The following is a 12874-nucleotide window of genomic DNA, read 5'->3' on the forward strand; positions in this document are numbered from 1 at the left end:
AGAGTTTAAAGTTTAATCTGTCCATATGCAGTTTTTTTCTTTTTTTCTTAAGGGCTGAGTTTAGAGCGATATCACCAACTCGAAAAAAAAAATAGGTGTTGGCATTCTTAAATCTTTACCTGGTAGAGCAGGAGGCCATCCTCAGACTGCAGGCTGCCAATTTGGTTTAGTAGGGACTTGAAAAGGGGAAGAGAGATGGACAAAAGCCATTTAAGAACTCTGGCTGAGCACAAAAGCCTAGGCTCAAGTCTGCTTAAGGATGGAAAGCAAGGGCATCACTGGAGTAATGCTCTCAACCAGGAGGCCAGAGAGGCCCTCCGAGGCCTGGCTCACGGTGCAAAGGGGGACCATTAAATGGCTGAGCACCCCCAGTTCCGAAGGGAAATGGGGTCCCCAGACCTAGGTTCCCAGTAAATTACCACCACCTGAGTTGACTAAAAGGCAACACGCAGTGAGATCTCAGAGGCCAGTTCTAAGGTGTTGCCCTTCTTTCCTGGCCCAAGATCCAAAAGCTTAGCCAGGGTGGGGGGGCTTAACAGGCCAGCCCTGAGCCACCGCTTTACTCAAGATTTAGCCTGCGGCATCCAGAATGGCCTTCCCTGTTCTACCATTCTTCGCCACACCAGAGAATTCAGCTCTTCTGCTAACAAAAGGTTTTTTTTTTTCTTTTGCTGGCTGCACTAAAGTTATTGCTCAAAGATTTTTTTGTTAATCTCAATCAGTCTTAGCTAAAATGGTAATTTCAGGGAAGTTGTCCAATTAGACTCCTGTGAGAGGTGATTAAATAAAGTTATTTTCTTTGACAAAATGTTTAAGACACTAGGGATGCTTTTATGATGTCGTGGATTTCTGTGGTAATTTACAATACAGTTTTAAAGGTGTGTGGTCAAATAAGATATGCATTGTCTTTAATATTATTCCTTTTGCAAAATTAAGGTTTTAAGGGCTAGTGGTATTTATCTAATGTCTTAATTTTCCATGTAATCTATAGTTCAATTACTAAATTTTTTAAAAATGCTAAAAGAAAAAAAAGAGTATTAAGAGCCAGGTATGGTGGTGCACAGTTGTAATCCCAGCATTTGAAAGGTTGAGAAAAGAAGGATCACAGTTCGCCGACAGCCTCAGCTACTTAGTGAGGTCCTTTGCAACTCAGTGAGACCCTGTTTCAAAGAATAAAAAATTAGGGCTGGGGATATCACTCAGAGGTAGAATGTCCCTGGGTTCCATCCCTAGTACCGCAAAAACAGAAAAAAAGAAAAAAAGATTATTAGGCATGAATGATGCTGTGTGTATTAGGGTGGCGGGGAGGGGGGGGGGCGTACTGGGGATTGAACCCAGGGGCATCCTACCTACAAACTAAACCCCAAAGCCTTTTTTTTTTTAAACAGAGTCTTGCTAGGTTGCCAAGAGTCTTGCTAAATTGCTGAGGCAACACTGCAACCTGCAATCCTCCTGGTCTCAGCCTCACAAGCACTGGAATTAGACATGTGCCACTGTACCCAATTCATAGCACTTTTAAAATTATGTTTAATATATTACAAGTATCTATTAGTGTCCTATTTTAATATAAACCCCTTGAGAAAATTTGCTTTTTCTCTCAACTCAGAATTAAGATTTCAACTATCCCAAATAGTAATGAGAAGATTTTTTTTTTTTTTTTTTTTTTTTTTTTTTGGTGGTACTGGGGTTCCTGGAAGCCCTTCTACCTCTGGGCTACACTCCCAGACCTATTTTATTTTTGGAAACAGGGTCTCTTAAGCCAGCGTGGCTAGCTTCGAACCTGTGCAATTCTCCTGTCTCCGCCTCCCAAGCACGGGGATTACAAGTGTGCGCCACCACGCCCGGAGAGAAGATATTTTTAAAGCACTTCTTTTAGAAGTTAATCTTCTCTATCATTCCTTTTCTTTTTCTTTTTTCTTTTCTTTTTTTTTTTTTTTTTTTGTACTGGGACACATACACCCCAGCTCTCAATAGGTTGCTGAGGTCTTGCTAAGTTGCTAAGGCTGGTCTCAAAGCAGTGATCCTCCTATCTCCATCTCCCAAATATTGGGATTTCTTACAACAAAGCCACTGCCTTAAACAGATGTTACTAAGGTATTCCAAAACATTTTAGTCACAGATTCCCATGCATACAGACCCTGAATTTGAACATAATCCCCGGCACTTACTACCTAAATACCTTGGGCAAGTCACCTAGGATTTCTAAGCCACAGTTTCTTCATTTATAAAATGAAGATAGTCTGTCTTCACTGAAATACAAGGATCAAATTAAATCATGTGAAAACATGATTAGAAAGAGTACTGATATATGTATAAGTGTTTGTTACTAGTAAAAGATCTCCATGTCCTACAATTTACAAAAAGAAAGAGTTTTGCTCCAGATGTTCAGATGTACAAACTGAATGACCTATAGTTGCTGAGCTAACACTGCATACTTTAAACCAAAAAAAGTCTCCAGAAATTTTTCTATCTAAAGTTCCTTCCATGGAAGTAGCATAAAGGGTTCAAATGTAAGTATCTATCTACCTTTTAATAATTCACAGATTAAAATAAATATATATATATATATATATATATATATTCATTACATTTCTCTTGAGGGCAGGAGTAGTATTAACATTTTAGCTACATTTTCTAGAACAGACACTAGCAATGGGTTTAATAAATATCTATCAGAACATACTTTAACAGGAAAAAATTTTAAATGTTTATTAATGTATGCAAGACAGAAAGAAGTCTGGCCCTGAAATATAGACATGTTCTCTCACACCACACAAGACCTGGCACAAGCACCTCAGGCATCTCGAGGCTATGCTTCCCTTTACATATCTACTCTGTGAGCCAGTAACACTTCTTTTATCTGACATGTAACCAGAACACTGCAAATAAACCCTCTGAGTGACAAAGCAGGGAAGTGTTTCTCCCAAAGTCTAACACATGCATTTTATCCATAGTAGAGACTCGCTGATTCTTATTTTAAGTATATTTCTAACAAACTTGGTTATTTGGTTATGAAATATTCCCCACTGTTGGCTAAAAGCAGTAAAATGAATCAACTGTTTAAAAAAAGAAAAAAGAAAAATTGAGCCGGGCATGGTGGCGCACGCTTGTAATCACCACACTTGGGAGGCAGAGACAGGAGGATGGCACAAGTTCGAAGGTAGCCGCGCTGGCTTAAGAGACCCTGTTTCCAAATAAAAAAATATATAAAATAGGTCTGGGAGTGTAGCCCGGAGGTAAAAGGGTTTCTAGGAACCTCAGTACCACCAAAAATAAATAAATAAATAAATAAATAAATAAATAAATAAATAAATAAATAAAAGAAAAATTGGCTGGGTGTGGTGGCGCACACTTGTAATCCCAGCATTCAGGAGGTGAAGACCAGAGGATGGGGTTCACAGACAGCTTCAGCTACTTAGTGAGGCCCTTCAAAACTCAGTGAGACCCTGTTTAAAAAAAATAAAAAGACTAAAACATAGGGGGGTGTACCTCAGAAGTAGAATGCCCCTGGGTTCCATCCCCAGTAGAGAAAAAAAGAAAAGAAAAATTGAAGACCCCTAAAGGTTTTTTTCTTTTTCTTGATGCATGGAATGAAAGCAAACCTTCCTCAAAAGTTAGGTAAGATTCAATCCAAAACTCTGTGGCTTAACATCCCTAAACACTTGACAAAAGCTACTCATTAGGATAGTCCCCAGTTTTTACCTCTAAATTAAACTCAACCCATTATTAATTTAATTCAATCTTTAATTATGGTAGAAAAGTGAATACTAAATAAATACTTTTCTAATGAATCCAGTTACCTTCCTTATAACCTTAGAAAAATTATAAGCCCGCTTTTACAATATACATTTCCTTATTTATATAATCTGTTCACTAACTGTACTTGCTTTGTCACTGATAACATTAACAGAGCCACAAAGGAAAGGCCATCTAATTTTAACATGAACTAAAGTAACCTAAGAGACACTTTACATATAGAAAATGGGATTATTTCACAGAATTAATTTTATCCCTAATAATGTTAATACACTTTTGTAACAAAGACTGAGAGGCTGTTTTTGCTAAATAGCTGTGGCTCTTCACTTGGACCAAAGCTCTCTTCTTTGCTGCTCTAAACACTGGGTAAAGATTCCTGCTCAACTCTGCACATAAGACATGTTCATCACCTATGGAGTGTCTGTCTAAAAACTGGTAATACAGCTGGGTGTAGTGATGCATGCTTGCAATCTCAGAAACTGAGAGGATGGGACAACAGGAGGATCACAGGTTCAAAGCCTGCCTCCGCAACTTAATGAGGCTCTCAGCAACTTAGCAAGACCCTGTTTTCCAAATAAAAAATAAGTCGGGCGTAATGGTACACGCCTGTAATCCCAGCATTTGGGAGGCTGAGACAGGAATACCATGCTTTGCAGACAGCCTCAGCTACTTAGGCTCTTTGTAACTCAGTGAGACCCTGTTTCAAAATAAAGAATTAAAAAATAGGGCTGGGGCTGTAGCTTGGAGGTAGAATGCCCCTGGGGTTCCATCCCCAGTACTGCAATAAATAAATAAATAAAAATAAAAAATAAGTCTGGAGGTATAGCCCAAAGGTAGGAGCCCCCCTGGGTTCCATCCCTAGTACCACACAAAATAAATAAATAAATAAATACTGGTAATACACAGTTGATTTGTCCTAAACTTACATAATCTCCCCCCCCCCTTCAAGACTGAAGACACCAAGAATAATTATGATATTTTCAAGATTCAAGGAACAGTCAGCCTTGTAGGCAGATCACCCCACTATGGGGCTCTCCTAAGGAGGAACAATTCCCCCATTAGAGGAACTTGGACTGCCCCCTTCAGGCAGGGAACCAAACTGCCCCTGGAGCAAGAACTTCCCCTGGATCCTGCAGAACCAGACCTGAGAGAGCCAACCCTCCGCCTGGCCTAGACTGTATGCACTCCTTGCCCTCACCTGCTTTTGTTCCTTCCCCTCTATAAACCTGAGGCTCCAGGACTCTAGTCCCCCTCTTCATGGCTTTGGCCACACTGAATATGGAGTTACTTTCTGTGTCATCACCATTCATGTCTCTGACTACACTCTTGAGTGGCACTCACTAGTGGCAGAAGAACATGGTCTGCTAGGGACCCCCAGAGGAGGGCTTCTGATCTAGGATTCCAATAACTTTACAGAAGTACAATTACTGTTTGCCAACTACAGGTAAACAGATCTTTTACGGAAATGACCATATTTGCCAATTCTGATCTTCAAAACACATGACACAGCACTATCAGAATATTTGTGAGAAGCCGGGAGTGGTGGTGCATGCTTATAATCCCAGTACTTGGAAGGCTGAGACAGAAGGATTGACAGGTTCGAAGCCAGCCTCTGCTACTTAGTGAGGCTTTCAGCAACTTAGTGAGACCCTGTTTCCAAATAAATTTTTTTAAAAAAAAAAAAAAAGGTCTGGAAGTATAGCCTGGAGATAGAAAGCCCACAAGCTTCATTCCCAGTACCACACACACACACAAAAAGAATATTTGTGAGGTGGTTTTGGTAGCGCAACTTGTAATCCCAGCATTTGGGAGGCTGAGACAGGAGGACTGCGGTTCACAGCCAGCCTCAGCTACTTAGTGAGGCTCTTTGCAACTTGGTGAGACCCTGTTTTAAAATAAAGAATATAGCTGGCCTTGATGACGCACACTTGTAATCCCTGTGCCTGGGAGGCTGATACAGGAGGATCGCACAGGTTCAAAGCCAGCCTCAGCTACTTAGTGAGGCTCTCAGCAACTTAGACCCTGTTTCCAAATAAAAAATATAAAATAGGTCTGGGAGTATAGCCCGGAGGTAAAAAGCCTCTGGGTTCCACCCCCAGTACCACCGAAAAAAATAAAATAAAGAATATAAAAAATAGTGCTGGGGGTGTAGCTCAGAGGTAGAATGCCCCTGGGTTCCATCTCCAGTACTGCAAAAAAAAAAAAAAAAAAAAGAATATTTGTGCTGGAGAAACATCTTGCCTGATTTTGTCCTTTGACAGGTGTAGAAAAGAATTATAACTGTATGATGCTTTACAGTTTACAAAGTGTTTTCAAACTGTTACATCATGTGTCTTTACAAACACCTGTTCATATGCTGTTTTAATTGTTAATTGGATAGAGAGATAATATACTTTATTTATTTATTTATTTATTTATTTATTTTTGGTGGTACTGGGGTTCCTGGAAGCCCTTCTACCTCTGGGCTACACTCCTAGACCTATTTTATATTTTTTTATATTTAGAAACAGGGTCTCCTAAGCCAGTGTGCGCGGCTGGCTTCGAACCTGCGCGATCCTCCTGTCTCCGCCTCCCAAGCGCGGGAATTACAAGCGTGCGCCACCACGCCCGGCGATAATATACTTTAATTATAATGCCTAGCATTTGTCAAAAGCTTAATATGTGTCAACCTCCAGGTTAAACAAAATCCTGTAAAAATTATTCCCATTTTACAGATGGGAAAAATGAAGGGAAAGAGGTTAAATGACTTACAATCATACAGCTAAGGGTGACTACTCTGATTCAAAGTTATACATTTAAAATAGAAGTCTTAGCAGGGCATGGTGGCACACACTTGTAATCCCAGCGCTTGGGAGGCTGAGACAGGAGGATCGCACAGGTTCGAAGCCAGCCTCAGCTTCTGACTGAGGCTCCCAGCAACTTAGTGAGACCCTGTTTCCAAATAAAGTATAAAATAGGTCTGGGAGTATAGCTCAGAGGTAGCCCCTGGGTTCCACCCCCAGTACCACAAAATAAATAAATAAATAAATAAGATAAAATAAATTAAAATAGAAGTCTTGAGCAGGGCATGGTGGCACACACTTGTAATCCCAATGCTTGGGAGGCTGAGACAGGAGGATCACAGGTTCAAAGCCAGCCTTGGCAACTTAGCAAGGCTTTCAGTAACCTAGTGAGCCCCTCGGCCTCTGTTTCCAAATAAATAAAATCAGCGGGAGTGTAGCCCAGAGGTAGAAGGCCCCTGGGCCCATCCCCAGTACCACCAAAAATAAAGATAAAATAGAATTCTTTTCGTAACCCTGTACTTAGGAGGCTAAGACAGGAGGATCGCAGGCTCAAAGCCTGCCTCAGCAATGAAGGAAGACACAGCAACCTAACAAGGCTCTGCTTCAAAATAAAAAATAAAAAGGGCTACGGGAGTAGATGAGGGATGCATCCCTCTGCCTTCAATCCCCAGTACCACAATCAATCAATGTCTTGAATTATACATAATTTCACAGAGCCCTTTAGTGGGCCTAGGTCTCAGCTTCCATGCTCTCTCTACTGCAATGGTCTTTTTGATTAGCTTTCGATGAAGAATTACCTTATTTTGAAGGTTTGGGGGTGTGTCTACGCGGTAGAGCACGTGGTGAGCATGCGCAAAACGCTACACCGCCCCGCCCCCCAGATGTTACTTCGTTTGACAGCCACGCTGAGGGTCCAGAAGCAAAACCAATGGGTAGAGTAAAACCCCAAAACTAAAGTCGGCAGAGAGCCTACGCCTCGGGAGGAAGGCAAGGTAGTTAACTAGAAGCGGAGGGGCCGAGGTAACGAGTGAGGGTAGTTTAGGAATTCAGAGGAAACGCACTCAGCACCTGAGCGGCAGGGACCGCAAACCCCACACTCGGGGCGGCCCTGGCACCTTACACTGCACACCTTCGGGGCGCCCGGGCCCCTCCGCGCGGCTCCTCGCAGCAGCCCGCGGGCGGCCGGGAGCGCGAAGGGCAGACGCGGGGCACGCTGCGCGCCTCCCCGCAGCCCCCGAGCTCGGCCGCGGCGCCTCGCTACTCACGTTGCACCAGCCGGTCCCCGGAGAAGGTGGCGGAGCAGCTGGTGACTAGCGCGCACGGGACGCCCGCAGCCATCGCGGCGCCCCGAGCCGGCCCGGTCCGCCGGCCGCTTCCGCCTCGGGCTGCACCTCTGCCTACCGCGTCAGGGTTCCACGTGGGGAAGGGCGCGCGTGCGCGGAGGAGCGCCGCTGGCCCCGCCCCTCGCTCTGCCGCTGTGGAGCGGGCCGCGCTGCGTTGCCGTGGCGACGAGGCCCCGCCCCCGCAGACGGCCTCGGCGCCCGCAGGCCGCGCCTCCTCGCCGGCCGCGCCTCCTCGCCGGCCGAGCCATGGAGCCCGGGTCGGAAGCCTCCGACCCCATCGGATCCATCTTGATCCAGGTGGGAGACGACTCCCTCACCCTGCCGGTGGCGATGCTTCCTCGCGACTTTGAGGCACTATTTTAAAATGTTACATTCTGAGCAATTGGAATCCTTGACTTTGAGGAGTGGAGGAGAAGCAAATCAGATAGATTGGGAGGTGATACAGATTTTGAGGAGAAATCAAAATATGTAAACTTTTTTTCTTTTCTTTTTCGGTACTGAGGATGGAACCCAGGGCTTTCCAACCTCCGGGCTACACTCTCAGACCTAGTTTACATTTTATTTGGAAACAGGGTCCCACCAAGTTACTGAGAGCCTCACTAAGTAGCCGAGGCTGGCTTCGAACCTACGGTGATCTTCCTGTCTCAGCCTCCCAAGTTCACCACCACGCCCGGCTTAAACTGCTTTTCTTAGCACCTCAATTTTTAAAATCAAACTGCCCCTTGCTAGCTGGGTTGAAAGACAGTCTCAGCAAGTAGTGAGACTTCAACCTAGAGAGATTCTGTTTCCAGTGAAATTGAAGCCAGCTATGGCGGCACATGCTTGTAATCCCAGCATTAGGGAGGCTGAGACTAGAGGATCGCGATGCACGGACAGCCTCGGCTACTTCAGGGAGTGTAGCTCGGAGATGAATGCCCCTGGGTTCCATCCCCAGACCCATAAAAAAATAAAGTAAATAAAAAATTGAGCCAGGCCTGGTGGCGCAAGTTTGTAATCCCAGTACTTCAGAGACTGAGGAGGATTACAAGTTTGCGGCCAACCTGAGCTACTTAGGCCCTCCAACAGAGTGAGACTCCGTTTCAAAAATAAAGAATAAAAATAAGGCTGGGGGTGTAACTCGAAAGTAGAATTCCCCTGGGTTCAATCTCCAATACAAATAAATTAATAAATGTCCCTTAGGAACATACAAAGAAAAATATATTAAAGATAAAACTTGGACTGTAAATCTTTTTTTTCTTTTTTTTTTTCTTTTTTTTTTTTTTGGTGGTACTTGGGGTGGAACCCAAGGGCTTTTCTACCTCCGGGCTATCCTCCCAGAACTATTTTATACTTTATTTGGAAACAGTATCTCACTAAGTTGCTGAGAGCCTCACTAGGTAGCTGAGGCTGACTTCGAACCTGTGCGATTCTCCTGTCTTCACCTCTCAAGCGCGTGGGCCACCACGCTGGACTGTAAATCAAATTAACGTTTTGAGTATAGAAATGTGGCACATTTTTAAAAACCCAGGGAAATGCCTTTTTTCTAATCTGAGAAAAAATGTCAAGAAATTCTTTCCTTCAAGACAACTCAGTTTGTAAACACTCCAACTCTCTGAAATGGTTAAAGGCATTTTGTTTTGTTCAAATTTAAATAATAGCTTTAAGATGTTTCCACATCCCACTGGGGTTCCTGGAAGCCCTTCTTCCTCCGGGCTACACTCCCAGACCTATTTTATATTTTTGAAACAGGGTCTCTTACGCCAGCGCGGCTGGCTTCGAACCTGCACGATTCTCCTGTCTCAGCCTCCCAAGCGCGGGGATTACAAGCGTGCGCCACCATGCCTGGCTCCACATCCTACTTTTTAACTGCTTTGATGAAGGCTTGAAGTTGTGTGCTGCCTGTCACTGCGTCAGGAGCCTGAAATGGGTTCTCACTCTTCAAATGGATCTGATTTTTCTGTCAGAATTTTTTTTTTTTTAACAGCACTGGGGATTGAACCTAGGTGCATTCTCCCTCTGAGCTATACCCCATCCCTTTATTTATTTATTTTATTTTGAAACAAGGTCTCACTAAGTTGTAGAGGGCCTAAGTAGCTGAGGCTGGCCATGAACCTCAATCCTCTTGTCTCATCTTCCTAATTACTGTGATTGTAAGCATGGGCCACCATGGCCAGCTAGGATGTGTGTGTGTGTGTGTGTGTGTGTGTGTGTGTGTGTGTGTGTGTTACTGGAGGTTGAACCCAGGGGGAGTTCTACCTTGGAGCCACACACCCCACCCCCAGCCGTTATATTTTTTAGTTTGAAATAGGATCTCTCTATGTTGCTGAAAGTCTCACTGTTCAAGGCTATCCTCGAACCCGTGATAATCCTGTCTCAGCCTTCCAAGTACTGGAATTACAAGCGTACCCCACCATGCCCAACTTTTTCTGTCAGAATTTTGATCTCTCAACTTTCCATCTGGGAAAGACTTCCCTGAATTCTCCTTTTCCAAAATATAAGCCCCTTAACTCACGAGTTTCATATTCTTCCACATTATGAATTGTATCTAAAATCATTACCTCACCTTTTATCATCTCTTTCAACACCACCCTGCAATGTGTTCAGCCAAATGCAAAGTCAGAGGAACAGTCCCAGAAGCCTACCCCACTTCCACACCAACTGCAAGGTTAGGGGTCCCTCACACAACCACCCTCACATTTGAGAATTCTAGAGAAAGACTCATAGAACTCAGGAAAGTGCTATGCGTTATATGGCAATGCAACTTTTTATGGTTTCATTACGTAGAGTGAAAAGATAATTAAAACCAGCCAAGGGAAGAGGTGCAGAGGGCCTAGACCAGGGGTGTCCAAACACACAGCTTCTAGTCATCCTTGTCATCAGACGTCATTAACTCCCAGCTGCAATGTGTAGAGCACTGCCGGTTGGACCTTGGTTTCCTCTTCTATAGGATACATAGCTTAGATTAGCTCCACTTCTGACCCTAAATTAACCTAATTTCTCCAGAGTTATATGATTTCTCTTTACTGTAAAAGTGGAACTTCCTTCACTGTTCAAGTAGGCCATCAGCTTTTCTGGCGTGAATATGTGAGGTGTGATTTATTGGAAAGCAGAGTATATTAAATCTCCACTTCCTTCACTCTAATATGATATATTAGGTCTGCTTGTCAATTACATAAATTTTATTTATTTATTTGTTTTGGTACTGGGGATTCAACCCAAGGGCATTTTAACTCCAAGCTACACTCCCAGCCTTATTTTATTTTGAAACAGGGTCTCACTTAGTTGCTAAGGCTGACTTCAAATGTGCGATCCTCCTGTCTGTCTCAGCATCCCAAGTACTGGGATTACAAGCATGTGCTACCATAATGCCTGGCTACATTTAGCCACTTTAGACTAGTGGTTTTCAAAGTATGGGCCCAGGACCACATCAACATCATCACCACCACCTAAGAACTTGGGAGAAATGCACATTCATAGGCCTCACTCCAGACCCACTGAATCAAACTCTGGGAGTAAGACCCAATGATCTATGTTTATAAACCCTTCAGATAATTCTGATGCATGCTCAAATTTGAGAACCACTACTTTAGATTAATTGTACAATATAAACCAAGATAATTTCAAAGAAAAAAGTCACAACTATCAAAACTAAATTAGTGAGTTGGGCATGGTGGTATACATTTATAATCTCAGTATTTGGAAGGCTGAGACAGAAAGACCAAAGGTTGAAGGACAACTCTGGCAAGTAGTGAGACTTTTGTTAACCTAGTGAGACCCTGTTTCCAAATAAAAAATAAAATAGGGCAGGTAATGTAGCTCAGAGGTAGAATGCCCCTGGGTTCCATTCCTACACCCACACACACCAAGCTAAAACAGTATTTACCAAGTATCACATACCATTCTAAGTGCTGTATATACTTTAAATCATTTAACCTTGCAAAAAGGGTAACAGTTAAGTCCTATTATTATCTTTATAGTACTGAAAGAAAACTGACCAAAGATGAGTATTCTATGCATATGGGTAGACCCATTTGCATAGAAAACACAAGCATGCCTCTCAAACCTTTTCAATCCATCATTCCTGGAAAAGAAAGCCTCCCCTTGTCTCCCCTTGTCACCTCTAGACATTTAAATCCTGCCTTTTCCACAGAATCTTGCCAACCCTTAGCTTCACATGTTCACAGATACACATTTGCATATCTGTGTGAAGCATGCACACGTGTTAAGCATGAAGGCTCTGGAGTCAGGTGGCCTGGATTCGAGCAGTTCCACTGTGCTATTTTACAGAAGTTACTTAACCTCTACCTTAGAGTTCCTCACGTATAAAACGAAGATAATAATCTTAGATTCCTTATAGAAGGCTTGTAAAGACTAAAATATAAACTCACATACAAAGTATAATAGTCAGTGTTATTACTAGACCTGGTCTAGTCTCTTACCATCTTTTCTTTTTCGTGTGGTACTGGAGACTGATCCCAGGAGATCTACCTCTGAACCATCCCTAACCCTATTTCGTTTTTTAAATTTTAAAACAGGATCTCACTAAGCTGTGGATGGCCTTGCTAAGTTGCTGTGACTGGCCTCCATTCTGTGATCCTTCTGTCTTAGCTTCCCAAGTACTGGGATTACAGACATGTGTCACCATGCTTTGTAGTCTCTTGCCTTTAAGCTTGTGTATACATTTCTGTCTTTTTAAAGTTTTTTTTTTCTTTTTTGTCAAACTGGTTATTGAACCCAGAGGCATTCTACCTCTGAACTACACCCTCAGCCCTTTTTATTTTTTTGTTTGAAAACAAAAATAAAAGGGTTTTACTAGATTGCTGAGGGTCTTGCCAAGTTACTGAGGCTGTCCTGGAACCTGCAATCCTCCTGTCTCAGTCTCCTGAGTATTGAGATTACATGTGTGCATCACCACACCTGGGTTCTTTCTTTTTTATGTTTAGGCTTCTTTTTATTCTAAGTCCCTGGAAGAAAAGTAAATTTCTTGATGTTAACTTTTTAAAAAAGAAAAAA

At 42.9% G+C, this 12874-nt stretch overlaps 2 protein-coding genes across 2 annotated transcripts in view; one reads left to right on the forward strand and one right to left on the reverse strand.

Moving 5' to 3' along the window:
- The window catches only part of AAGAB (alpha and gamma adaptin binding protein), a gene marked incomplete at its 3' end in the record, with an annotated part of 59819 nt that extends 51895 nt beyond the window's left edge, over window positions 1-7924 (reverse strand). Inside the window, exon 1 of the mRNA XM_080690851.1 lies at window positions 7805-7924. Coding sequence (XP_080546977.1) covers window positions 7805-7877 — 73 coding nt within the window. The 5' untranslated portion in view covers window positions 7878-7924. The remainder of the gene's footprint in view (window positions 1-7804) is intronic.
- A 204-nt stretch (window positions 7925-8128) lies between these two features.
- The window catches only part of IQCH (IQ motif containing H), a gene marked incomplete at both ends in the record, with an annotated part of 227693 nt that continues 222947 nt past the window's right edge, over window positions 8129-12874 (forward strand). The window contains one exon of the mRNA XM_080691646.1: window positions 8129-8179. Within this exon, the coding sequence (XP_080547772.1) occupies window positions 8129-8179 (51 nt within the window). The remainder of the gene's footprint in view (window positions 8180-12874) is intronic.

Source organism: Muscardinus avellanarius (assembly GCF_963383645.1).
Source record: "Muscardinus avellanarius genome assembly, chromosome: 3".
In the NCBI taxonomy this organism is placed as follows: Eukaryota; Metazoa; Chordata; class Mammalia; order Rodentia; family Gliridae; genus Muscardinus; species Muscardinus avellanarius.